Genomic DNA, 27,935 nt, shown 5'->3' on the forward strand with positions numbered 1-27,935 from the left:
CGCTCTCTCCCCACAGCCCTGATCAACCCCACTCCCCTGCTCTCTCCCCATAGCCCTGATCAACCCCACTCCCCTGCTCTCTCCCCATAGCCCTGATTAACCCCACTCCCCCACGCTCTCCCCATAGTCCTGATCAACCCCACTCCCCCGCTCTCTCCCCATAGTCCTGATCAACCCCACTTCCCCCCTCTCTCCCAATAGCTCTGATCAAGCCCACTTCCCCCCTCTCTCCCGATAGCCCTGATCAACCCCACTCCCCCACTCTCCCCATAGCCCTGATCAACCCCACTTCCCCGCTCTCCCCATAGCCCTGATCAACCCCACTTCCCCGCTCTCCCCATAGCCCTGCAAACTTGTCCCCAAACAATTATCTGCTTCTCTCTTAAAAGTTGTTATGGAATCGGCTTCCACCGGCCTTTCAGACAATGCATTCCAGATCCCAACAACCCTCTGTGTGAAAACATTTCTCCTCACCTCTCTGATTCTTTTAACTATTTTAAATCGGTGTCCTCGGGGTTACCAACCCACCCACCAGTGCGAATAGCTTGTTCACCCTATTGAATCCCCTCATCATTTTGAAAACTTCTATTAAGTCTCCTCTTAAGTCTTCTCTGCTCCAAGGAGAATAATCCCGGCTTCTCCGGCCTCTCCTGATAACTGAATTTATGGGGTGAAGTGTTGGGCAAATTTCTTTACTCCACGCACCTCCGTTTACCCAGCAGTAAGTGGGGACCCAGTTGTTAGTCAATTGGCAGATCGCTTTTCTGGGGGATATAATTCCTTCAATAATATAATAATAATTTGGTCACTTCAATCCACGACTATTTGTGGGACACTGCTGTGTGCAAATTGGCTGCCGCGTTTTGCCCACAAAATAGTCACTACACTTTACAGTATATCTTTGAAGCGCTTTGAGACGTCTCAAAGTGGGATAAGGCACTGTGTCAAATACAAGGATTATTATATTGCCTTATATGCCGTTAAGATTTCTCAAAGTGCTTCATACAGTGATTGTGATTGTGTGTATTGTCCATCTCCTCTATGGACCGTTCCCTACGACTGCGTTTTCTGTCATCTTTCCGGCTCCCACCCACAGTCGGGCACCGCGATTATTGTTTAGCGCCTCTGGACCTGAAAGGCACTGTAATGAGTTCCATACGTTGCTGTGGCACTTTGCTTACATTCGTGGGAGCGAGTGATTGATTTTATTTGGGGGATTGTTGGCCACGGAGAGAGAGAGAGAGACCCCCGAGGGATCTCTAACGTCCCCCCAAACAGCGCACAGTGAGGTTTAACGTCTCTTCTGAAGGGACGGCGTCTCTGACAGTGCGGCGCTCTCTCTCTCTCTCTGTCGGCTCAGACTGTGAGCTCACAGACCCCTGAGGTGGGACTCGAACCCACAACCTCCTGACCCAGAAGCCCGAGCGACTGAGCCACAGACTGAGAGCTGGTGACGTCAGGTCAGGGTCGGGGGGGGGGAACGTCAGACAGTGAGTCAGGGACGTCAACGCGCAGGGCAAGTGACGTCAGCGCGGCGGCGGAGGCAGATGAGGCGAGTGACGTCGGACTCGGTAACGCGCGGGGCGGGGGGAGTGACGTCAGCACGTAAGACGAGTGACGTCGCCACAGCGGCACCCGCGCGGGGTGACGTTATCGCGGCGGCGTGCGGTGCGGGTGACGTCCGCGCGTCGGCCACGCGAGTGACGTCAGAAGCGGCAAGATGGCGGCGCTGAGGCGAGCTCGGGACTGAGCGGCGACCAGTGAGGAGCGGGGCCTGACCTGAGCCCGACCCCGGCCATGGCCGAGCCCCGCAGAGTGGCCTTCAGCACCCTGACCTCCCCCGGCCCGGGCCCGCGCCCGGCACCGCCACGCCCCCCGCCGCCCCCGCCAGGAAGAAGCGGCGGGAGGAGCGCGGCGCCAACGGCAATGTCCGGCTGCAGCTGAGCCTGAGTGAACCCAGCGACAGGAGCAGCACCGAGTACAGCTACAGCGAGCTGCTCCGGGAGGCCCGGGTAAGGCCCGAGGGACACCTGGGAAGTACCCCGAGTAATAACTGAGGAACAACTGGAGTCACAGCTGGGAGGATAGTAACAACCCGAGTAACAGTCAGGGAGTAGACTAACACCCCGAGTAATCACCGATAGAGGAACAGCCCAAGTAACAACTACAGAGTAGGATAGCAACTCAAGGGGCTGGAGTAACACCTGAGTAACACCTGAGTAACAGCCAGGGAGTAGAGTTAAGAACTGAGGACTCACTGAGTAACAATTCGAGACTAAAGTAACAACCGAGTACCAGCTGGCGCTGGAGTAACAACTCTTAAGTAACAACTAACAAGTAACAACTCAAGTACAACTGGGAGTAGAGTAACATCCTAAGTAATTCCCTGTAGAACAACTGGGTACTCGAGTAATCACCCAGTTATTAAACTAATTAGACTAAATGAATAGGATAACAACCGGATAAAACCCAAGATTAGAGTAACAACTCAACTGGTGTCCGGAGTAACAACCAGGGCTAGAGTAACAATTCTGAGGGCAGGGAAACAACCCCGAGTAACAAATAGGGACAAGAGTTAAAGGTGAGGATCCCTGGCATATTGGAAGGGAGTTTTCTCCAGCGTCCTGTCCTGGTTGGTTTAGGAAATAATAATAATAATCTTTGAAATTGATACGGCTCCTTGTCACGTCGTTCAGACGACTCAAAGGGCTTTACAGAATATTCTGTAAAGTGCATTGATTGTATTTTGTGGGCGAAACACGGCAGCCAATTATGCACAGCAGTGTCCCCATAAACAGTTATGGATTGTGGGGGGATTATTACCCCTGGAAAGCGATTCGCCCATTGACTTACAACTGGGTTCCGAATATTTACTGCTAGGTAAACAGGCGTGTGGAGTAAGGAAACGCCTACCGGGTCCTCTCGCTTGACTGTCAAATAAGATTATGAAAGGATTCGATAAGATGGATTAGACATTAATATAAGTTGCTTCCACTTTGTGGCCTCATGTTGTGAGTCCATAACAAGAAGTTATAAATATAAGTGAGCCAGTAACAAGTCTGAGAGTTTAGGAGGAACTTCCTTACACACAGGATGGTGATGCCTGGAGCAGTGAGAAATTGTCAGTGTATTTAAGAGGAAGTTTGATGAGACACGAGGCAGGAGGCGAATAGAGGAGTGTGGGAGATGGGAATAGAGGGCGGATCGCTTTTCAGGGATAATAAACCACCAAAAAATTTTTTAAAAAATATTGTCGGTCATTCTGCGACTGTTTGTGGGACGTTGCTGCGCGCAATTGGCTGCCACGTTTCGCCCACAAATACACAGTCAATCCACTTTGCAGTGTATTCTGTGAAGCACTTTGAGACGTCTCAAAGACGTGATAAGGCGCTATATCAAATTCAAGGATTATTATTATTAATTTAATGGCTGTTTGCGGGGACATTGCTGTGTGCAAATTAGCTGCTACGTTCGCCTGCAAAACACACAGTCACTACGCTTTACAATAAATCCTGTGAAACCATTTGAGACGTCCTCCTGAAGATAAAGTTGCTACATCAAATTGTAAGGATTATGTTTTTTCCACACACCTTCAGATCACACTTCACTGTGTCTGTGGTCACCTCCCTTTTCTCCCAAGCTTAGCGTCAATCTATCGAGACACTATCCTATGTAAAACTCGCTATATAAATGCAAATTATTGTTAATACCCTTTGCTTTCCTGTTTTGAGAATTACGTCCATAGAGTTATATTCTTATATCAACTCCACTCAGTCACTAATCTGTACAGTTAACTCCCAGGTATCTCCTTAATTCTGTTTTGTTTCACTCTTTTATTCTTTGAATTATAATAATTGTTCTGTCCCTTTATCATATCAACAGTGCAGGTCTGTAGCATCCTATAATGGTTAGAGCATTTTCCTCGCAAGCGAGAGGATCTGGGTTAGATTCCCGGGCAGAGCGAAACCTTCCTTTACTCCACACAGGTAAACACCTCTGTTTACCTAGGAACCCGGTTGTTAGTCGATCCAGCGCCTTTCATGTCAGGGGGACAAATCAAAGCTCTTCAGAGAGTTTACTGTAATGTGTAGTGACTGTGTTTTGTAAAGTGCAGTGTCAGTGAAATGCAGCAGCCAATTTACACACAGCAAAGTTCCAGGTTTATCAGCAGGTCCTGGAAAGACAGACTAGTTACTGGGGGCAGGGAATCTTCCCACTCGGCTCCTGTTAACCCTGCAACCAAAGCCCTAATGGGTATGGTCCTAGCTGGACAAGCTGCGGGAAAGCTTGCTAGACAGTGCTCTCAATGACCAAGCTATGTGGGTTTTAGCTGGGGTCCTGTAGGTTTTAGCTGGTGGAGTCCTGTAGCTCAGTGGTTAGAGCACTCGCCTTGCAAGTGAGATACCTGGATTAGATTCCTGGGCAAAGCAAAACCTTCCTTTACTCCACACAGTTAAACGCCTCTGTTTACCTAGGAACCCGGTTGTTAGTCGATCCAGGCCGGGAAACCTTAAGCAAGTTTCCTTACTCCACACAGAGCCTAATAATAATCCCTCCAAAACAATAATAAATTGGTCATTTTCAATCTACGACTGTTTGTGGGACATTGCTGTGTGCAATTGGCTGCCGCGTTCGCCCACAAATATACAGTCAATTCACTTTACAGCATATTCTGTGAATCGCTTTGAGACGTCGAGAAGACGTGAAAAGCGCTATATCAAATGCAAGGATTATTATTATTATTAAACTCCCGCAGTTACCCAAGCACACGCTCTGTGGTCCCCAAGTCTTGGCTCTTGCCAGCATGTGCCTGATACTCTCCGGAATTAGGTAAGCAGGATGCATCTCTCCAGGGAGAAAGAGAGAGGGAGTGCATTCCAACAATCTATCTCTGGGATTTCCATGTGTAGGGGGGATTAAGGAATTCTTTGCCTTTGCATGATGATGGGTTTCTGCATGTGTCAGATGCCCGGCTGACCCCAAGAAAATGTTCATTGTTTGGATTCATTGTTCATTAACCAGTGAATTTGGTGCTTCATGGTGTCTGATGAATTATAGGGTGATCCTGTGTCATTGGCCGCACCAAACAATTTTGTGTATAAGCTCGTTTGCCAAGTTGCCACAGCAACTGGTAAAATGATCTTGGGAAAGCTTAAAGCTGAATGAAAGTTGAATCTATTACTGAAGACTGTCACCCACAAGCCGGTCGCTGTGTCAGAGTGCTAGTCAGACTGTACAGCACAGAAACAGGTGGATCCCTTTCCCATCCCCCACCTCCACACAAAATCCAAGACTGTTTGTGGGACAACGAGGTGCGCATTTGGCTGCCGAGTTTCACCCACAAAATACACAGTCACTACACTTTATAGTATATTCGGCGAAGCGGCTCAGTGACTAGTTATCAGGAGTGTTGAGTTAGCCATGTGTATAAATACATCAATAAGTGGGCAGGATATTGACAGGATGATGACTTAAGTGGTAGTTAAGCCAGGGTTGAGTTATCAGAGTTTTACTGTTATCACGTGTCAAAGTGCTTCACAGGATTTACTGTAAAGGGGAGTGACTGTGTTTTGTCGGTGAACGCAGCAGCCAATTTGCGCACAGCAACGCCCTGCAAACAGCCACAAAGTGAGGGCGTGATTTTATTTGGGGGATTGTCAGCCAGGACCCTGGGAGAGAGAGAAGCTCCCTTCTGTTTTGCCAAGGAAACTTTTCACGTCCACCTACACAGACGGGTTTAATGTCTCATCTGAGGGACTGCGCCTCTAACAATGTAGCGTTCCCCCCAGCACTGCACTGGAGTGTCAGCCTGGACGACATGTGAGTTCAAGTCCCAACCTTCTGACTCTGGAGTGAGAGTGCTACCAGGCTGACACACAGATCAATGAGGTGTGCAAATTGACTGGCTATCTGCCTACAAAGTACACAATCACTACACATTACAACATGTCCCATGAAGCCCTTTGAGGTGTCCCGTCGACATGAAAGGTGCTTTATCAAAAGCGAGGATTATTGTAGTCCTGTAGCTCAGGGGTTAGAGCCCTCACCTCGCAAGCGAGAGGAGCCAGGGCAGGGGGCGAAACATTGGACAAACATTTCTCCACACTCCTCTGTTTACCAGCAGTCAGTAGGAACCCAGTTATTAGTCGATGGCAAATACCTTTCCCGGGGGTAATAATCCCTTCAAAATAAAACCCACGACTGTTTGTGGGACACTGCTGTGTGCAATTGGCTGCCACATTTCACCTACAAAATATACAGTCAATTCACTTCACAGTATATCCTGTGAAGCATTTGTAGATGTGATGAGTCGCTATATTGGCGTCTGACATATGCAGAAACCCATCCATGATTAAGAGTCTCAACGCCAGACTAAGCCGTTAGTTCTGCCAGCAGTGATGGGATTTGGAATGCTGCTCTGCGTGTCTCACACGCTTTTATTTGATCCGAACAGAAAAATTCAGCGAATGCCGACGATCCCTTCAACGCCGAGGAAAAGGAGAGGAAGGAAGTGGAGGCATTGGCGAAGAAATTTGAGGAGAAATATGTGAGTTGCGTTACCTTAAATCTCCTTGGACCCCACTCCTCTGCCAGCTCCCTTCACTCAGCTAACACAGCCCTGCCTGTCTCCCTATCCCCTCCATGCAGTCATTGATAACTATCACTCTAGGTTGGTGCAAGTTGTTGGTGCGTGTGTGTGAGGGAGGGGGCACCAGTGAAATTTAATGCACATAAATGCCAAGTTCGACAGGAAAAACAAGTCCATGGATGGGCTAAAACGTGCCAAGCAAGAGAGATCTCAAGATATTGGTTGACTCATCGCTCACTGTGTCAAAACAGTGCGATGCAGAAATAAACAAGGCAAACAGGATTGTGTTGCAAACCAATTGAGTCGCTCCCCAGACGTCAAACTCAGGACTCAGGCTGTACAGTGCTCTTGTCAGTCCTTGGCCCGAGTGCACACACTTCTGGGCACCGAAACACAAGAGGCTGCCCAGGAACTAGCGATAGCACAGAGGAGAGCAAGAAGATGTTAGAGGAACAACCTCTGAGCAATGAACCTGTAGCAAAGGACTCGGGCAGGGCGAACTTTTAGACACGATTCCATTGCCTCTGTTTACCTAGTAGTAAGTAGGGCTAGAGGCAGGGAGTTCTGGAGGTGAGGAGTGATGAATGCCAGTTGTTAGTTGGTTGGTGAATAGTTTTCCGGGTGTAATAATCCCATCAAAATAACTAAATAAAGAAATATTTGGTCACTCAATTCACGACTGTTTGTGGGACGCTCTGTGCACAACTGACTGCTGCGTTTCCCCCACAACATATACACTTTGTAATATATTCTGTGAAGCTCTTTAGACATTTCAACAACATGATGAGGCGCTGTATCAGTCGCAAGGATTATTCTTATTAGACAAGCTTAGGCTCTTCAGTGTTGAGAGAAGGCATCTGAGAGGAGGATCTCACAGAGGTGCGGAAAATTCTAAGGTGTTTCCCAATTTGGGGGAAAATGAGGAAACATGAGAGGACATAAATAGAAAATGCCTTATAGAGGCTGTGTAGGAGAGGAGAATAGAGGGGAATAGAGGGGATAGGGGAATAGTGGGTATGGGAGAGGGGAATAGAGAGTGCGGGGGAGGGGAATAGTGGGGATGACCGTTTGCAGTTGAGGTGCTGAGAATCCCATGTGTGTGAGGTGTGTTGTAGAAATGTCAACTTTGCCTGAGCTGTAGAGAGCAGTGCTGAGCTGCTTAGCAGGTTCCTTCTTAACCTGTTTCCCAAAGAGAAAGTAACTGTGTGACCTGCAGGGACAGAAGAACCACAAGCGGAGGAAAGACCGCATGCAGGACCTGATCGACATGGGGTACGGCTACGACGAAACCGACCCTTTTATAGATAACTCGGAAGCAGTGAGTATCAGCCCTCGCTGAGCCCTGGCAACTCTTCCTATCAGTACATAACAATAACATGATCACTCAATCCACGACTGTTTGTGGGGACGCTGCTGTGCACAATTGGCTGCCACGTTTTACCCACAAAAAATACACAGTCATTACACTTTACAGTATATTCTGTGCAGCGCTTTGAGACATCTCAACATCGTGGTAAGGTGCTATTTCAAATGCAAGGCTTATTATTATTATTCGGTGCTTTTAGTTTTACTTCTCCAGCGCTCTCGCCTCTGAAGCACAAGGTTGTGGGTTCAAGCCCCAGGTTGGAGGACTCTGAGCTCCCAGTCTAGGCTGACCCTCAGCACAGCGCTGGGGTGAGAGAGAGAGAGAGACCGCGCTGCATTAGAGACGCCATCCTTCGGATGGGGACGTTGCTATGCGTAAATTGGCTACCGCGCTCGCCTACAAAACACACAGTGAATCCTGTGAAGCGCTTTGAGACATCCTCCTGACGTGACAGGTTGTAAATTGTGTTGTCGTGCACTTTGAGATATTTTGAAGAAGCCACAGCCAAGTGACTCGAACACAAACAGTGGGTTAGCAGATGTGCGTGTGGTTTTCCTTTCAGTATGATGAGCTGGTCCCAGCCTCTCTGACCACCAAATACGGGGGATTTTACATCAACGCAGGCACGCTGCAGTTCCGACAGACGTCCGACACTGAGGACGAGGACGGCGCAGGGAAGAAGAAGCTGAAGTCACCCAAGGTGAGTGACAGCGTTACAGGAAAAAGTCCTCGGTCTCATCATCCACCCTCTACAGAAGCGCTTTTATTTATGTGTTTATAAATAAATATCTTTTCCCCAGGAGCGACGAGTTTGTAAATTATTTTGTGGGTGAATTATTCCACTAAGTTCGTCACCACGCGAAAGGGAAGCTTTTATAGCCGAGAATATCCGTTAGAGAATAAGTGGCTAAAAATGACATTTGCTTCAGAAACAGAAGTTCAAAGATGGGGAAGACAGGATATCGAAGAAGCAGAAGAGACGGGATGAAAGCGGGATGAAGGACAAGAAGCCGAAGAAACTAAAAGTTTCTAAAGAGTCTGGGTGAGTTTATACTTCATGCTCGCAGTTCCATATCTTTCCATATCTCTCTCTCTCTCTCTCGCTCGTGTGAGCTCTCTCTCTCTCCCTGGTTTGGGAGCCCAGCAGCTGTGTAAAGCTGAGGACCATGACGTGCTTCTCAGGAGTGTGGGAATCGAGCCCAGCCCTCTGTGGCGGTCTCTAGCCCCGGTTCCTGAGCCAGGTAGGTCCACAGTATGCCAGGGCACTCACTGCTGATGACAGCCCGGCCCAGCCTGGCTTCCCTAGGACTGCATTGCAGCATCAGCCTTGCCTACGAGTTCCAAGACTTGGCGTGGGGGTCAGGCCAGGTGCATTGAAGGCCAGGCTTTGTGGCTGGATTGACTTGCTGGTTGACTGAGTTGGCCTAGTCTATTCTCTTCCAGTGTTGTGGCCCTCAACGCATCCAAGGTCTCCAAGAAGAAGCGGAGAAACCACAGCGACTCGCTCTCACTGGCTGAGATGCTGCGGAAATTCCAGAAGGAAAAAGACTCCATGAAGAAGCAGGAGGTGGGGTGAAGCCTACGCCAGGGCCTCAGCAGCCAGACCAGACCCCAAAGAACGCGAGCCTCTCAGACTCCCTCATGCCCACCAACGACCCTCTCCTCTCCATGCTGGGCACTTCCAGTGAGCACGACCTACTGCGGGATGCCTCCACCGCCATTGACCTCCTTGCCGACCTAGACATCGAGAAGCTGCTGGCGGAGACGCCAAGTGGAAGTCCCATCTCCGAGCCCGAGGAAAGCAGCAGCGCTGGTGCCTCCTCCCCCGCCGGCTCCCTGCTCCACACCCCCAGGGACGTGGCCGAGACCCCCGAGGGCTTGCCCACCCCCCTGGAGAAACGCATTGGAGATCTGAAGATGGTACGTGCCCCCCTCTCCCCCCCCCCCCGCCAGCTAGCCGGCACCATTCTGTTTTAATGTGGTTCTCTCCCACCTCACTTCCGCACAAGCTCATCAACTTCACATTACAGACCCCCACTTGCCCCAGCACTGCTCTGAGCTGCTCGGAACCGACTCCTCTGCCCACTCACCTGACACAGGCTCTCTCCACCCCTCTGTGCCTTCAGCCACTATGCCGCCTAACTTCTGGGACTCCCTATATATTCCCGACCACCTCGCTCCCTCTTTATGCCTGTAGCTCAGTGGTTAGAGAGAGCACTCACCTCGCAAGTGAGAGACTTGGGAATTTGATTCCCGGGCGGGTCAGAGTGAAATGTTGGGCAATTTTCTTTACTCCACACATTTCAGTTTGCCCAGCAGTAAATAGGAACCGGTTGATTGGCGGATCGCTGTTCCTTTTTTTCAAAAATAAGTAATAATTTGGTCACTTAATCCTCGACTGTTTGTGGGGGACTGAGTTTCGTCCCCAAATTATCCAGTCAACAAACTTTACAGTATATCATGTGAAGCATCTTGAAGACGTGATCAATTGCTAATATCAAATGTAAGGATAATTATTATTGTTTAAATCCTACTTGAACTTACCTTCTTGGCTGTGCCTGTGGTCCCCTCCTCTCTTTGCTCGGTGCCCAGTGTGTTGGTCACTAACCTGTGTGTGTCTGTCTGTCTGGCCTCAGGCTGCCAAGGTCACAGAGGGCGAAGGAAAGAAGAAATTCTTCACTTCAGATATCAACGCCATCCTTCTGGAGTGAGTATCGCTTTGTGCCTCTGATCTGACTCCTGAACTTCTACAGCCTGGCTCAGTGGTAGCTCTCTCCCAGAGAGTTGTGGGTTCAATCCCCACATCGGGAACTTGGAACCCAAAAAGTCTAGGCTGACGTTCAAATGCAGCGCTGCATTGTTTGACCTTCTGCCCTTCAGATGAGATCTTAAACCAAGGTCCCAGCTGTACTGGTTACAGATCCTGTGGCACTGTTTGAAAAGAGAAAGGAGTTTCTCGCTCTCCCCGACAGTCCCCCAAATAAAATTACTCACTCGCTCCATGGCTGTTTGTAGGACGTTGCTGTATGTGAATTGGCTGCCACATTCGTCCACAAAATACACAGCCTTTAGACCAAGGTCCTGCCTGCCTGTGCTGTGACACTGTTGGAAAAGAGAAGGGAGTTTCTCTCTCTCTCTCTCTCTCTCTCTCTCCCAGTGTCCTGGCCAACAAACCCCAGAATAAAATAACTCACTCACTGCAAGGCCTTTTTGCGAGGCCTCTTGCTATGTGCAGGTTGGCTGCCACGTTTGCCTTCAAAATACAGTCACGACACTTAGAAACATAGAAATCTTTTGCGCAGAAAGAGGCCATTCAACCCATCAAGTCTGCACCACCTCACAGGGCAAGTCCCACTGCCCCGTCTTATACCCTAATCTCTTTCAAATGCCAGTCTCCACCACCCTAGTCGGGAACGTGTTCCACATCCTAGAACATAAGAACATAAGAATTAGGAGCAGAAGTAGGCCATTCGGCCCCTCTAGCCTGCCCCGTCATTCAATAAGGTCATGGTTGATCTATTCTAACTCTACCTGCCCGCCTTATCCCCATATCCCTTAATCCCTTTATCCACAAGAAATCTATCAATCTCAGTCTTGAATATGTTCAAAGACTGAGCATCTACTGCCCTTTGGGGTAGAGAATTCCATCAATTCACTGCCCTCTGAGTGAAGACGTTTTTCCTCAACTCAGTGCGAAAGGACTTACCCCTAATTTTAATACTGTGACCCCTGGTTATAGTTTCTCCAACCAGGGGAAAACGTCTCCCACTATCTATTCTGTCGTGCCCCTTAATAATCTTATAGGTTTCTATAAGATCACCTCTCATTCTTCTATATTCTTCAACCTATCCTCATAACTCATCCCCCCTCACCCTGGTACCAACCTAGTGAATCTACGTTGTACCCCCTCCAAAGCGAGTACATCCTTTCTTAAATAAGGAGACCAAAACTGCACACAATACTCTTGGTGCGGTCTCACCAGAGCCCTATACAGTTGCAGCAAAACTTCCCTACTCTTCTAACCCTTTTGTAACAAATGCCAGCATACTGTTAGCTTCCTAATTGCTTGCTGTACCTGCAAACTAACCTTTTGTGACTGGTGTACAAGGACACCCAAGTCCCTCTGAACGCTAACACTATCTAGCCTCTCCCCTTCTAAAAAAATAATCTACACTACTGTTTTTGCCACCAAGGTGGATAACTTCACACTATACTTCATTATACTTCATCTGCCACCTATTTGCCTTAGCCTATCTTAGCCTATCTATATCTCGTTCCTTTTTTTAATGTCATCCTTGGTGTTTACTTTCCCTCTTAGTCATCTGCGAATTTGGATATATTAAGTTTGATGTCCTAATCTAGATCGTTGATGTAGATTGTAAATAGTTGAGGCCCAAGAACTGATCCTGTGACACTCCACTAGTCACATCCCGCCAATCTGAGAAAGACCCGTTTATCCCTACTCTTTGTTTTCTTCCCGTTACCCATTCTTCAATCCATGCTAATATATTCCCTTTAATTCCATGGGCCCTAATCTTGTGGATCAACTTTTTATGCAGCACCTTATCGAATGCCTTTTGGAAATCTAAATACACTCCATCCACTGATTCCCCCCTATCTAATCTACTTGATATATCCTCAAAAAAATCTAAAAGATTTGTTGAGCATGACTTCCCTTTTGTAAAGCCATGTTGACTCTGTCTAATCATAATGTGATCCTCTAAGTATCCCACTACGATATTCTTAATTAAGGCTTCTAGAATTTTCCCTACCACTGATGTTAGACTGACTGGCCTATAGTTCCCCATCTTTTCTCTCCCACTCTCTTAAATAGTGGTGTGACATTTGCGATCTTCCAATCAATGGGAACCGTTCCAGAATCCAAAGAATTTTGGAAGATCAGACACAAAGCCTCCACTGTCTCATGAGTTACCTCTTTTAAAACTCTAGGATGCAAACCATCAGGTCCAGGGGACTTGTCACTTTTTAATCCCAACAATTTCCCTAACACCAAATCTTTGCTAATGTAAATTTCCCTAAGTTGCTCCCTCTCATTAGCCCCTTGGTTCATCTCTTATTTCTGGTAAACTTCTTGTGTCTTCTAACGTGAAGACAGAAGCAAAGTATTTATTTAGGGACTCTGCCATATCCTTATCCCCCATTACAATTCCTCCTGTCTCTGACTGTAATGGACCCACATTTACTTTTGCTAGCCTATTCTTCTTAATGTATTTATAAAAACTATTACAATCTGTCTTAATGTTCCTAGCGAGCTTGCCCTCATAATCCATTTTCTCTCTCAATGAGCTTTTTGGTTTTCCTTTGTTGATCCCTAAAATACTCCCAGTCCTCAGGTTTGCTACTCTTTTTGGCAGTTTTATAGACCTTTTCTTTTAGTTCAACTGCTCTAGTTAGCCACGGATGAACTGCTTTCCCTGTGGTACTCTTATTCCTCAACCACTCTCTGGGTGAAAGAACTTCCTAAGTTCCCCTTTCACTCTTCTTGTGCCTAGCTTATAACTATGTCCTCTAGTCACTGACTCCCCTATCAGTGGAAATAACTTCTTCCTATTTATTCTTTTCAAAACGCCTCTTGATTTTGCACACCTCTCTAAAGCAGTACTCGATAATAAATCGTGTGAAGCGCTTTGAGACATCCCCAGAGGTGAAAGGCTCTGTATTAAATGTCGGGCTTGTTTTGCTTGTGGCTGATGGAGAATTTTGTTGGTCTGCGCACAGTATTGAACTGCAGGTACAGGAGTTGAGTCTGAACGTGCGGACGGGAGTCTACGCCTATCTGGTCTCCTTCATGCCCTGCAGTAAGGACGCCCTGATGAAACGACTGAAGAAACTTCACCTCAACGAGCAGGTGAGTCCTGGGCCCAGTTCCCAAAACCACTGCCTCCCATTTTATGACTGTTTGTGGGACATTGGAAAATTGTGTACAGAATTGTTTTCACCTAAAAAATACCAATTCACTGCACTTTACACCAAATCCATTAAGATGTCCTTCCCAATATGAAAGACGTAAAGATTATTATTATTTTGAGGCACGCCCCTCTCCACAGGGATGGGTGTCGTTTGCTAAGGGAAATGGGGATAGGATTTTTATCTCAGTCAGTGAGTCTGACACACGTGGAAACCCTTATCGTGATCAGCTGGGTGTCTGACACAAGCGTAAACCCGTCACCATACAAACCAGACTGATAGTTCCATGTCGTCACCAACAAGTAGAGATTCCTGTGTCTCGAATGGTATACACACTCTCTCCCTGGAGGGTCACATCCAGCTTACTCAATTCCGGACAGTATTAGATGCAGGTTCGCAAGAGCCAAGACTTGGGGAGAGACCAGACTTAGGGTAACTGCTGGACTCTGATTGACTAAAAGTCATAGCTCGCCATTGAGAGCGTTGCACAGAATGGTACGGCCAAATGTCCACGCTGTATATTTGTAGAGATATATAGAAGGGTTATTACTGAAATGGCTGGTGTGGTTGGGTGGGGTGATGGCTGGTGTGGTTGGGGGGTGGGGTGATGGCTGGTGTGGTTGCGGGGGTGATAGCTAGTGTGGTTGGGGGGGGGTGTGATGGCTGATGTGGTTGCGGTTGTGATGGCTGGTGTGGTTGGGTGGGGGGTGTGATGGCTGATGTGGTTGGGGTTGTGATGGCTGGTGTGGTTGGGGTGTGTGATGGCTGGTGTGGTTGGGGGTGTGATGGCTGGTGTGGTTGGGGGGTGTAATGGCTGGTGTGGTTGGGGGTGTGATGGCTGGTGTGGTTGGGGTGTGATGGCTGGTGTGGTTGGGGGGGGGTGATGGCTGGTGTGGTTGGGGGTGGGGGGTATGATGTCTGGTGTGTGTGGCTGAGGCTGTGACTCCCCCCCCCCCCCCCCCCTCAGGATGAGCGCCTGCGGGAGCCGATGCAGAAGTTGAAAGAAGCCGTGGGGAAGGTGATGCCCGAACAGATACTGAGATTCCAGGAGGAGCTACAGGCCCACACCCAGGCCAGGTTTGCCAAGTATGTCCTCCTGGCCCTTAGCCCACACTCGCTCTCTTAGGCCTAACCCCCACATCCGGCCTCAGCCCTGCGCCCCCAACACTCCAGCCCTGCCTCCCCCCCACTCCAGCCCTGTCCCCCCACCCACATCCAGCCCTGCCCTCCCCCGCTCCAACCCTGCACCAGCCCCCCCCCCCCACTCCAGCCCCGCTCCACTCCCTCTCTCAACCACTCAACTCGATGGGCCGAATGGCCTCCTTCTGCGTTCTAAATGAACACAATTCCAGATGGACAGAACATTGGCGCTGAGTTAGAAGCTGGTGTTTTGCTTTGGCGCAGCAACACCAACAACAACTTGCATTTGCATCCTACCCTGCACCCGGAGCATCATCTCAGAGCGCTTAAAGTGGTTGAGCATGACGCGAAGCCGGGGGAGGTGACCATAGGTACTTGTCGAAGAGGAAGATCTTCAGGCGTGACCTGAAGATGAGGCAGGCAGGCGGGGCGGAGAGATGGCGGGAGAGTGTTCCAGAGCTTCGGGGCTTAGTGGATGAAAGCGCAAATACTGATGGTGGAACGGAGGGCACAAGGGACTTGCAGGAGGCCGGAGCCAGTTGAATGGAGGTAGCGAGTTGGAGAGTAAGCAGGTTGGAGAGGTTGGGTGGTTCTGAGGTGTGAAGGGATTTGAAGATGAGTGTGAGGGTCTTGAAGTCGATCTGTTTGGTAGTAAGTGCATGGACACGGTGGAGGCTGTGGTGTTTCCTGCGGCCTCTGTTTACCCACTGGCTCGCGTGTGTTTTCAGGACAGTGTCTGAGGAGGAGCGAGACAAGAATGGCTCCGAGGATGAAGATGAGGAGAAGCCGGGCCGAAGAGTCACAGGACCAAGGAAGAAGTTTGCTTGGAACGATCACGTCAGGTAAACGCCTTCTCTCTGGGGATCTGGTCGTATCCTCTAATCTGACATTCCAGCAATCAGTTTGAGGGAGGGGCGGCACTACATTGTCAGAGGCGTCATCTGTGAGATGAGACGTTAAACCTCACTCCCCGTCTGTACCTTGCTCAGGTGGACATTAAAAATTCCACAGATTTTCACTACTTGAAAAGAGAAGGGAGTCTCTCTCTCTCTTGCTCTCTCTCTCTCTTAGAGTCCTGGCCAACAATTCTCTAAATAAAATTGGTCACTCACTCAATGGCAGTTTCTGGGATGTTGCTGCGTTGATTGCCACGTTTTGTCCAAAAGTACTCCATTTTACAGTATATCGAGTGAAGTGCTTTTTGATGTCTCGACAACATGATCAAGCACAATATCAACTACAAGGATTGATATTAATTATTATATTCATCTCCCCTATCCTGAACTCCACTGACTTAAAGATTCCCAGTCACTGGGGGCAGGGAATCCTCCCACTCAGCTCCTGTTAACCCTGCAAGCCAAACCCCTAACTGGACCTAGCTGGATAAGCAGTGGGAAAGCTTACCAGACAGTCTCTTAATGACACGTGTTAGCTGGTTAGACTCCAGCAGTACTCCAATGCACACTCTGGGGTCCGCAAGCCTTGGTTCTCGACAACCTGTGCCTAACACTCTCTGGAAATAGGTAAACAGGATCTGTCCCTCCAGGGAGGAGGAGAGAGAGAAAGAGAGTGTGCATTTCATTCCAGACACTGGAATATCCATGTGTAGCAACAGACATGGAATTCTCAGTCTGGTTTGGAGACTCTTAAACATGGTGACGGGTTTCCGTGTGTGTCAGACAGACCGGTTGATCATGGTGACGGGATTTGCTGTGGGATCATTAAGCCCGGATTGCTCCCTTACACTCTGCTGTTGCTGTGACAGGGAGCTGCTGTGTAACCTGGTGAAGATAAAGCTGGGCTGTTACGAGCTGGAACCCAATAAACTGCAATCGGTGGAGGATTATCTGAAGACGTTTCTGGAGACAGAAGTCAAGCCTATCTGGCCGAAAGGATGGATGCAATCTCGGTGAGTGTCCTGAGATAAACAACGCTGGGGCTTTTGTCTGGTTTAAATTGATGGCCTCCTTCAGTCCTCACATTCTCACTCAGCGCAAACACTAGAATATACTGTAATTGACTGTATGTTTAGAGGCGAAACATGGCAGCCAATTGCTCACAGTTGTGTCCCACAAACCTTATTATTCAAGGCTGTTTGTGGGACTTCACTGTGCACAACTGGTTGCCCTCAAAATACACAGTCACTCCCAAGCTAAGCTCCAGTTTCGAGCTTGCGATTGTAACCTGAAGTGTGTTGTGTTGCAGGTTGCTGTTTAAAGAGAGCAAGAGAGTTCACAATCACCTGACAGCAGCCCCGTAAGTACAACCTCCCAGACAAACACTCTGCCTTTCCCTCAGTGTCCGTTTGTTATGAAGAGTGCCAGTCAATCTACACTGAGGATAACCACAAGTACTGTCCTGCTGAGCAACACTGAGCCCCACAGTAATTCAGGGCATTTCAAAGATATACACAGATTGCACAGCCAGGAAATAGACCACTCGGCCCAGCCAACAGTGCTGTGGTTTATACTCCCCACGAGTCTCCCACTCCCCGCTCCTCCCTCCCTCCTATGCCCTTCTATTCCCCTCCGTCTTGAATGGATCTTCACTGTCTGATTCAACCACTGCTTCAGGCAGCGAGTTCAACAATCTCACTGCCCTCTAGAGTCTCCTCAGAGCTGAACTGGCTACAAGCTGACATCATAAAATTATACAGCACAAAAAGTTTGGCCCATCGTGTCCATGCAGACTCTTTGAAAGAGCTGCCCAAATTAGTCCCTCTCCCCCGCGTTCTAACCCGTAGCCCTGCAGATTTGTCCTCACCAAATATCTATCTACTTCTCTCTTGAATTGTTATCTAATTGGCTTCCAGCAGACTTTTAGGCAATGGTTTCCAGATCCCAACAACTCGCTGTGTGAAAAAATGTTTGCCAACAGAATGTGGGAATTGAGCCGGTCTCTCTCTCTGTGCCGGTCTCTCTCTCTCTCGAGCCCCCACTCTGTGCCGGTCTCTCTCTCTCGAGCCCCCACTCTGTGCCGGTCTCTAGCCCCCGGTTCCTGAGCCAGAAGTGGCTGCAGTATCCCAGGGCACTCGCTGCTGATGGCAGCACAGCCCTGCCCGGCTCATGGGCAGGACTTGGAAGGGCCGACCAGTCCCTGGGAGCAGGGAATCCTCCCCCTCAGCTCCTGGTAACCCCACAGCCAAAGCCCAACTAACTAACGGGGAGGGGGGTCCGAGCTGGACACGCAGCGGGAAAGCTGCCAGACAGTGATATCAATGGCCAACTGTGTGTGGGTTTAGCCGGTTAGACTCCAGCAGTTACCCCAACACACACTCTGGGACCCCCCAAAGCCTTGGCTCTCGCCAACCTGCGCCTAATACTGTCCGGAATTAGGTAAACAGGGGGCGTCACTCCAGGGAGAGAGAGAGAGGGAGAGAGAGAGAGAGCGCATTCCATTCTAGATATTGGGAATTTCCGTGTTTAGGTGTCAGACATGGGAATCTCAGACTGGTTTGGAGATTCTTGGGTTTCGTGACTGGTTTCCGTGTGTGTCAGACGCCCGGCTGATCAGCAGCTGACAATCAGCAGCTAAATGTAACTGTTTCACTCTCTTCTCCTCAGGGCCAAGAAGAAGGTCATATTCGCACCAAAGCCTAAAGTGAAGGTCAGTCTGTCGGTTCTTACCATCTCTAACAGCCCAATGTCAGGGACTCGGAGCTCACAGTCCAGTCTGACACTCCAATGCACTGTTGGGGGGAACGCTGCAATATCAGCCGTCCTTCAAATGAGACGTTAAGCCAAGTTTCTGCCTGGCCCTGTTCATGTGGACGTTAAAGCTCACGTTGTTGGAAAAGAGAAGTTTTTCTCTCTCTCCCGGTGTCCTGGCCGACAATCCCCAGGATGAAATCTGTCAGTCACTTCATGGCTGTTTGTGGGAGGTCGCTGTGTGCTAATTGGCTGCTGTGTTCGCCTACAAATACATAGTCACTACACTTGACAGTAAATCCTGTGAAGCGCTTTGAGACGTCGTCCTGACGTGAAAGGTTCTGTATCACATACAAGGATTATGTGAGGTTTTAAACCCATCTGAAAGGGAACTACCCACTGAGTCATACCGTTTCTTTTCGATGCTTTGCTTGTAGTCAATAACAATAGCAATCCTTGCTTCATCACGTCATCAAAACGTCTCAAAGCGCTTCACAAGATTGATTGTCAAGTGGTGTGACTGTTTTGTGGGCGAAACGTGGCAGTTAATTTGCACTCAGCACATCCCTTAAACAGATATGAAGTGAGCGAGTGATTTTTATCTTGTTAGCCAGGACACCGAGAGAGAGAGAGAGAGAAACTCGCTTCTCTTCTCCCCCAGCGTCGTGGGAGATCTTTAATGTCCGCCTGAACAGGGCACAGAGGGGGAGTGAGGTTTAATGTCTCATCCGAAGGACGGCGTCCGACATACATTGGAGTCCTGTAGCTCAGTGGTTAGAAGCCTCGCCTCGCTAGCAAGAGGACCGGGTTCGATTCCCGGGCAGTTCAGGGCGAAACCTTACATGAGTTTGATTACCCCACACCCCTCTGTTTACCTGTAAGTAGGAATCCAGTTGTTGGTTGATTGGCAGATCGCTTTCCAGGGGTAATAATCCCTCAAAAAAAAATGTAGCCACTTAATCCTCGAGTGTTTGTGAGATGCTGCTGTGCGCAATTGGCTGTCGCGTTTCGCCCACAAAATACACAGTCACTACACTTTACAGTATATTCTGTGAAGCACTTTGAGACGTCTCGACGATGTGTCAGGCGCTGTGTCAACTGCAAGGGGAAGGGACACAGCCGACACCTGACAGATTTCCGGGTTTTTCCTGCAGGATTCCAGCCCCAAGAGAGAGACGAAGCTTTCCCCTCCCCTCGGCTCCGGATCCAAACAGCTGGTTAGCGTCTCCCCGCAGGGCGGGGTCTGTGCCTCCGGCCGCGAGACCATCTGTTTGGACGACTCCCTGGACGAGGAGCTGCCCTTAAAGCCGCCGTCGTTGGAATCTGTGTCTGAGGCTCTCGCCTTGTTCACCAGCTCGGCCAAGGGTACCAAGGAGACCCTCAACTGTGTTTCCGCCACAGCCCGGCCTCAGCCCCTGGTCAAGGCAGAGAGTAAAGCCCCAGCCAAGGTCAACCCAGCCTCTGCCAAGACCCCCGCGCCCCCCTCTACTGCCCCTTTGTCCTTCATGTTCAGCCACGGTGGGACGGGAGCCAAGAAGCCCCAGGAGGGGGTCCGACAGGGGCTGTCCAGTCTCATCGCCGGGTACACAGCACCATCTCCACAAGGCACCCACAAAGCTCCTGTGGGGGGCTCGGGGGTCAAACAACAACAGCAGCAGCACAACCAGGCCAGGCCGAGCCAGACCACCGGCTCAGCCCAGACTGTCAAACCCCAGCCTGGCCCCCGACACCCGGTCTTCCACTCCTCCTCGCCTCTGCCCGTCGGCAAGTGCCACGCCAACCCCGTGGTGAAGCTGAGCGCCTGCCCGCTGCACGTGATCGCCAACCACACGCAGAAGGCCTCTGAGAAGCAAACATCTCTCCAGCCGGGCTTCCCCCAGTCCGTCACCAGCTCCATCTCGCACAGTTTGGTGTCTCGGGCCAGTCCCGGCCCATCTACCTCCAGCGCTTACAAAGCCGCCGCCACCTCCAGCAACACCTCCTCTATGCAAGGCTTCAAGCCGGCCTTCACCTCGGCCAAAGCCGTCTCCTCCCCGGGCTGTGCCGGGCTGGGGGGGCAGAGCGGCCTGGCCGTGAGCCTCGGCAACAGGCAGGCGTCTGGCAAACACACGGTCAGCCCGTCCCTGGCCAGGCAGTCAGCCCCCGGTCACCAGCAGCCGGGAAACCTCGTCAAAAAGCCTTCAGTGCCTCAGAAACTGCCCGGCCCCCTGGGCCCCGGGGGAGGGGGGGGCAGCCGGAGCATCGTCCCCCCTGGGGGGGTGAGGGGCAGCTCCACAGCCGGCACCGGGCGGAGCGGGGGTCCCGGGATCACGGCAGTGACGGCCAGCAGGAGCGGGGCTACAAGCAAGAGCACCGTCAGCACCAGCACCGGCTCCACAAACCGCAGCCCCCTCAACAGGAGCGTGGGGCTGAACCATGGGCCGGTGAGCAGGACGGTGGCGGGGGGGGCTATCAGCAGGACTAGTGTCAGTGTGGCCACAGGGACCACCGGTGCTATCAAAATGCTGCCCAGCCCACACAGGACTTCCTCCGTCTCAGGAATTAATATTGCCGCAGCCGGTGTCCAGGTTAGTGAGTGTTCCTTTTCCATTGGCTTCCGTGAAGCTGTGAGGGCTCCTTCCGCGAAGTCCCTGGGGTGTCGTGTTCAGCTCACATCTCACTCCCACTTCACTCCGCTCGTCTGTAGCTCAACACCTGGTGTATAATCCGCTTGGACTCCAAGCCCTTAGAAGCCATAGATTTGTGTGGATTGCAGACCCGCCCGGCTCAGGAACTGGATGAGAGACCGTCGGGGGGGGGGGCGGGGGCCTTGATTGCGTGGGCAAACGTGTCACCTTAGAGACCACTCAGCCCTGAGAGGACTCTTCTTCGAAGAGGTTGTTACCTGTGTAAAGCAGCACTGTATAACTCCTTTGCTCCCTTTGCCTGTTTCATATCCCCCGCCCTATCCAACCCACCATCGGGGGAGCTTTCAGCCATTGTGCCTTGGCTTTCTGGGAGCTGCCAGACAATGGCCAAGCTGTGTGTGGGTTTAGCTGGTTAGATTCCCAATAGTTAGCCCAACGCACATTCTGGCTCTCCCCAAGCCTTGGCTCTCGCCAAACCTGCGCCTAATACTCTCCGGAATTGGGTAAGCAGGGGGCGTCCCTCCAGGGAGCGAGAGAGAGTGCACATTCCATCCCATACTTGGGAATTTCCAGGCTGTAGGTAAGGTACATGGAACCTGTTTGGAGACTTGAGATGTTCATCTGACCAAAAAAACCTACATTGTAAATAACATTCCCTATTTCAAGTTATCCCCTCGCATCTATATCCACTTGGTTTATGTATTGTCAGAGGTGCCGACCTCCAGGTGAGATGTTAAACCGAGTTGTCCAGGTGGATGTTAACGGATCTCGCGACACTGTTTTTAAAAAGAGAGAGAGAACGGAGTTTCACTCTCCCAAACTCTCATCCTGGCCAACAATCTCCAGTGGTCCTTCACTTCATGGCTGTTCGTGGAAGGTAACTGCACAACTTAGCTGTCACAACACACAGTCACTACACATTACCTGTGATGAGGGTGAGACGTGTATTATGTGAATGCTCTGAATTGAGGGTGATCTTGGGGGAGGTTCTGGTGAAGGACCATTAGGCCATTTGATCTCATCCATCCAGAATCCTCACCTACTGTCCTCCCATCAAGATGGATGCCTTCACTGGAGTATCATTCCTTCACAATAAATCACTGGTCAAGCTTTCCCTGAAGCTTAGAATCATTGAAATGTACAGCGCAGAAGGAGGCCATTCGGCCCATTGAGTCTGCACTGGCTCTCAGAGCAAACTGTCCATTCAACCTCACTCCCCTCCCCTATCCCTATAAACCCCTTGTGGACCTGCCTGGCTCAGGAACTTACTGCACTTTACAGTATATGTTTATCAGCAATAAGTAGGAACCCAGTTACTAGTCGATTGGCGCATCACTTTTCTGGGGGTAACAATTCCTTCAAAAAAAAAATAATTTGGTCACTCAATCCACGCTGTTTACTGTTTGTGGAGGACACTGCTGTACGCAATTTGCTGCTGCGTTTTGCCCACAAAATATACTTTACAGTGTATTTTGTGAAGCGCTTTGAGACGTCTTGAACACTACATCAAATGCAAGGATTATTATAAGAGGCCATTACACAAGATGGACTTGATTCTGACATTTGTTTGTCAAAAATATTACCAGTTCAGCCCCAAGGAGACACTATCCATTTAATCCACAGAGTGTTAGCTCGGCTCAGTTGGTTGCAGTCTTGCCTCAGAGTCAGAAGATTGTGAGTTCAAGCCCCACGTCAGGATTTGGAACTCATATGGTCTTAGATGACTCCAATGCAATGCTGGAGGTGCCGTCCTTTGGATGAGACATTGGGTGGATGTTATAAAGATGCCGTGATGTTGTTCGAAAATAGAAGGGAATTTAACCCGATGGCCTGACCAATAAAATAATCCTCCCAAATAAAATTGGTCGCTCACTTCACAGCTATTTACCTTACGCCATGGGGTTCCACATGACAACTCAATGGTAAAAGGGTTGGGTTGACTTGTGAGCTGAATATCCAACTAACACTCCCTCCCTCACCTCCTGAATAATGATTCTTGAGCAAGGACACATTGGGACATATTCCAACAGGAAAATGAGGAGAGATGAGCGAGCAGGAGAGAGAGGAAGAACTTGACCTACCAGTTGGGTAGGTCATTGGAGAGGAGTTGAGACCCCATAACCAGGGAGATTTCCACGTCTTGGTGGCATACATGGTGGAGTCCTGCAGCTCAATGGTTAGAGCACTCGCTTTGCAAACGAGAGGACCGGGGTTCGACTCCCGGGCAGGGCAAACCATTGGGCAAGTTTCCTTACTCCCACATGCCTGTTTACCCAGCAGTAAGTAGGAACCCAGTTACTCAATTGGCACTTGGCTTTCTGGGAGTAATAATCCCTTTAAAATAAAAATGGTTACTCAATCCATGACAGTGGGACACTGCTGTGAGAAATTGGCTGTTGAGTTTCACCCACAAAATATACTGTTGCTTTACTTTACAGTGTATCCTGTGAAGTGTCGTCAGATGCCTCAATAACATATCAAATGGAAGGATTATTCTATTTATTTTATATTGGTGGGACTCTCGATCTGGTATGGAGACTGTCGAGCACGACCATGGGTTTCTGTACATGTTGGACCCCTGGCTGACCAAAGGAGATTGGAATCTTTAGTGTACAATACAGCTCACATTTATGGCACCTTTCATGTCAGGAGGATGTCTCACAAAGTGTTTCACAGCGTTTACTGTAAAGTGGAGTGACTGTGTTTTGGCTGCTCCATATGGTCCGGACGCTTTCACATCACGAGGACAGCTCAAAGCTTCACAGGATCCAAAGTTTAGTGACTGTTTTCTATGAGTGAATGCGACAGCCAATTTGCACACAGCAACATCCCACAAATACCAATGGAGTGCCCCCCCCCCCCCCAGCGCTGTTCTGGAGCATCAGCCTAGACTGCGATCAAAGAGTCCCTGATGTGGGGGCTCAAGCCCACAACCTACTAACTCTGAATTGAGCTACAAGCTAACACCTAATGGAGTCCAGCAGCTCAGTGGTTAGAGCCCTCGCCTCGCAAGCGAGATACCAGGGTTTGATTCCCAGACATGACAAAGCATTGGGCAAAGTCCCTTACTCCACCCGTCTCTGTTTATGCAGCAGTCAGTTGGATTTTGGTTGGATCGCTTTTCTGAGAGTAATAATCCCTTCAAAAAAAAAAATTTGTTCACTCAATCCACGATTGTTTGTGGGGACATTGCTGGTGCAATTGACTGCCGTATTTCGCCCACAAAATACACAGTCACTACACTTTACAGTATATTCTGTGAAGCGCTTTGAGACGTCTCGAAGACGTGGTGAGGCGCTGTATCAAACGCAAAGATTATTATTTACTACCTAAGGTTTGAGCCCCTATTCACCTCAAACCTCAACCCCCCGCATCCCGCACTCTCATCAAACGTGCATCCGTTTTGCACAATAAACTCCTCGTAGAGGGATCTAGATTCTATTAGACGTCTCGCGCTCAGCACAACCCTCGCTCATTGATTGTCTCTCTGTGCCCAGGCTACGAGCAGCTCAGCGATGCTGGCCAGCACCCCGCCATTGACTCTGATGACGTCTCCCCTGAATGTAACCAGTCCGAACGTGTCATCGGCTTCACTCAACACAGCGGCGTTCGGCATGTTGGGCGGGCTGGTCCCCGTCTCCCTGCCTTTCCAGTTCCCCCTCAACCTCATCAGTTTCGGGGCCGATTCCAGCAACACTGCCTCGGCTTCCACAGGATCTACCTCAGCCGCATTCCACCACAACCTAACGCAGAGTGAGTGCCCTCATCAGCCCGACTCGCACTCTCGTCCCTGATCCAGAAGGTCGTTCCCCCCACCCCCCCACGATAGGTGTTAAACTCGCGGAGCCTAGGCTGACGCTCGCTGGAGGGAGGGAGAGCGTCGCATTGTCAGAGATGCCATCCTTCCGCCGAGCGTTTAACCGCACCCTGTCTGTGAGACGTCCCCCCTGACGCTGTTGGAAATGAGAAGAGAATTTCTCTCTCTTGCTCAGTTTCCTGGCTGACAATTTTCCAATCCCCCCCCTCCCCGCCCCGCAGGTGAAATCGCTCACGGCTGTTTGCAGGGGACAAAATGGCTGCCGCGTTTCACCCACAAACCGCACAGTCACAAAACTTTGAGAGGTCCTCCAACGTGAAAGGCGCTGGATCAAATGCAAGGATTATTATTTAACAGTAGCCCGTAATGATCAGCGCAATCCACGCAAGCTAGCGTCTCAGCGCACTTCACACTGGTGAGGTTGGAGCAGAGGGAGGTGACCGTAGGAAGGGTGAAGGTAGATTTTCAGGTGGGATCTAAAGAACTCAATAAGAATAATCCTTGCATTCGCTACAGCCCTTTTCATATCGAGAGGACATCTCAAAGTAGAGGTATCTGCTTCCGGACTTATTGTGAAGCGCAGTTACTGTATTTGTGGGTGAACGTGGCAATTAATGTATTTACGTCCCATAAACAGCCATGAAATTAATGAGTGATTTTATTTGGAAGCTTGTCGGCCGGGACACCAGGAGGTGTCTCTCTTTTCGAGTCGTGTCATGATAAAGACTGGGCAAGGCCAAGGAAGGAAGGAAGTTTCATGGATCAGGGTGATGGGTTTCCATGTGGGTCAGACACCCGGCCGGTCACGGTGACGGGTTTCCGTGTGCGTCAAAGACCCAAAAAAATCCTGTTACAAATTTCACTCCAATAAGTTATTTGACTTCTAAACAGCGTGTGATATCGTTTGACTGTTCCTCACATCGTTCCCCTCTTTCTCGCTAGATATTTTGAAAGGTTTGCAGTCAACTTCACAAGTTTCACGATCAACTGTACCCGCTCATTTACAACAGGCCTACACAGGTACCTGCCAGTTATTATTAATATTAATAACAATAATCCTCACATTTGATACAGTGCCTTTCATGTCAGGAGGACGTCTCAAAGCGCTTCACAGGGTTTACCGTAAAGCATATTGACTGTGAAATGTGGCAGCCAGTTTGTGCCCAGCAACGTCCCCGCAAACAGCCATGAAGTGAGTGGGTGATTTTATCTGGGGGATTATTGGCCAGGACACCGGGGGAGAGAGAGAGGGCGAAAGAGAGAGAAACTCCCTCCTTTTTGAACTGCTCCACAGGATCCTTACTGTCCTCTCTCTCTCTCTCTCTCTCTCCTCGTCCCCCTCCCTCCTCTCTCTCTGACACATGGAGACTCACCAACATGCATAATAGCATCTAAACCAGACAGACGGACAGACTAAAACCAGACTGATCTTTTTACCCTCCTTTTAACATCTCTTTTATCCTTCTCCCTAGATGGCAACAAAAGCCAAGGAGATTCTTCCAAACGTAAATCCCTGTGATGATTTATTGGCTCGTCTGCAGTAAGACGGACATGAAGTGGTGGCTGGAGCTTCCCTGGCCAGTCTGCTTGGCCTGTGCGGGAGGTGTCTTGCTGGGTGTACTCCCGATGGGTAAAGAGATCAGTTTTGTGTCTACAGCAGCAGCAGAGCCCAGGACAAGGGAAACCTTTCAGTCCGTCTGGTTTACAATAGAACCTTATGTGAATTCAACCCAGCCTTTTTGGGGCTCGGACAATGATCAACAGAGTCTCTCACTGGACAATGGAGTCAACAGGAAAGGAGTCGTTAAGAAAGTGTGGCGAGGATCGGTCAGTGGGGGTGTGGAGGTTGTGTGCTTGTCGCACACTTGGACGGGGGGACTTGGGGCAAGGCTTGAGCACCCGAGTTGCCAATGGCCAGCCAATGCCGACCTGTAATGGTTCCACCACAGGGTTGACGACTTGGAGCTGTGAGCGAGCGGGGAGCCTGGGGACAACTGGCAGCAATGGTTGGTCAGCGAGGGGCGGTGGGAGCAGGTTTGGTCTCAGCTCACAGCCCAGACTGGGAAGGGGCTGCACTACATGGGGTGGGGAGGAGAGTTAACACTATTTGAAAAGAGAAAGAAGTTTTTCTCTCTCTCCTGGTGTTCTGGCCAACAATTCCCCAGATAAATTCGCTCGTACACTTCATGGTTGTTTGGCGCTAAGTCGCTGTGCGCAAATCGACTGCCACCTCAAACAATACAGTCCACAGTAAAACCTGAGAAACGTTTTGAGGTGATTTGTGGCAAACACAGGGATTATTTTATGGTGGGGGGTGGGGTGGAGGGCAAAGCGGTGGTTGGGTGGCAGGTGAGGCTCTTTGTTGATGATGATGATGACACAGGTCAGAAAGCAGCAGAATCAGCTCAGATCCTCTCCTCAGTCTGGAAAAAAAATACAATTCAGTCTTTACCATGAAAGACGACACTGAGAGTTTTTCAGAAAGAATTTAATTTGGAATTGATTGTTCTTAAGGCAGGATTGTACTTCAGACGCATAATTTGGAGTTTGTGCCCCTCATATCACCCGATACTCCTGTTTGCTTGTCCTCATTCATATCCCCTTCCCCCACAACCCCTCGTTCTCACTGCACCTGTGATAAGCAGAGACCAGCTGATGGGCAATGGGGCAGTGGGTGCTTCATTGGAGGGAGGGGGGGCGTGAGTGTATTGGACGTGTGGAGAGCTGGATGGATGGGGAAAGGGGTGGTGGGTGTGAGTGCTGGATGGGGAGTGGGGATGTGCGACCGACTGTTTTTTTTTAATTTTAACAATAAAAATGT

General features: G+C 49.8%; 1 protein-coding gene across 1 annotated transcript; it reads left to right on the forward strand.

Annotated features, from left to right (window-relative positions):
* The first annotated feature begins 1,720 nt into the window (after positions 1-1,720).
* On the forward strand, positions 1,721-26,832 carry LOC103189679 (ubinuclein-2). The gene is given in 19 exon segments (XM_042344947.1): positions 1,721-1,734; positions 1,892-2,012; positions 6,455-6,547; positions 7,806-7,907; positions 8,518-8,655; positions 8,885-8,997; positions 9,399-9,520; positions 9,523-9,875; positions 10,592-10,662; positions 13,695-13,824; positions 14,851-14,969; positions 15,752-15,865; positions 16,789-16,932; positions 17,229-17,279; positions 18,587-18,629; positions 19,825-21,237; positions 24,795-25,050; positions 26,057-26,134; positions 26,587-26,832. Coding segments are annotated over 19 exon segments (3,522 nt in total). The 3' UTR covers positions 26,634-26,832.
* Positions 26,833-27,935: the final 1,103 nt, after the last annotated feature.

This window comes from Callorhinchus milii, unplaced genomic scaffold, assembly GCF_018977255.1.
Source record: "Callorhinchus milii isolate IMCB2004 unplaced genomic scaffold, IMCB_Cmil_1.0 Scaffold31, whole genome shotgun sequence".
Taxonomy (NCBI): domain Eukaryota; kingdom Metazoa; phylum Chordata; class Chondrichthyes; order Chimaeriformes; family Callorhinchidae; genus Callorhinchus; species Callorhinchus milii.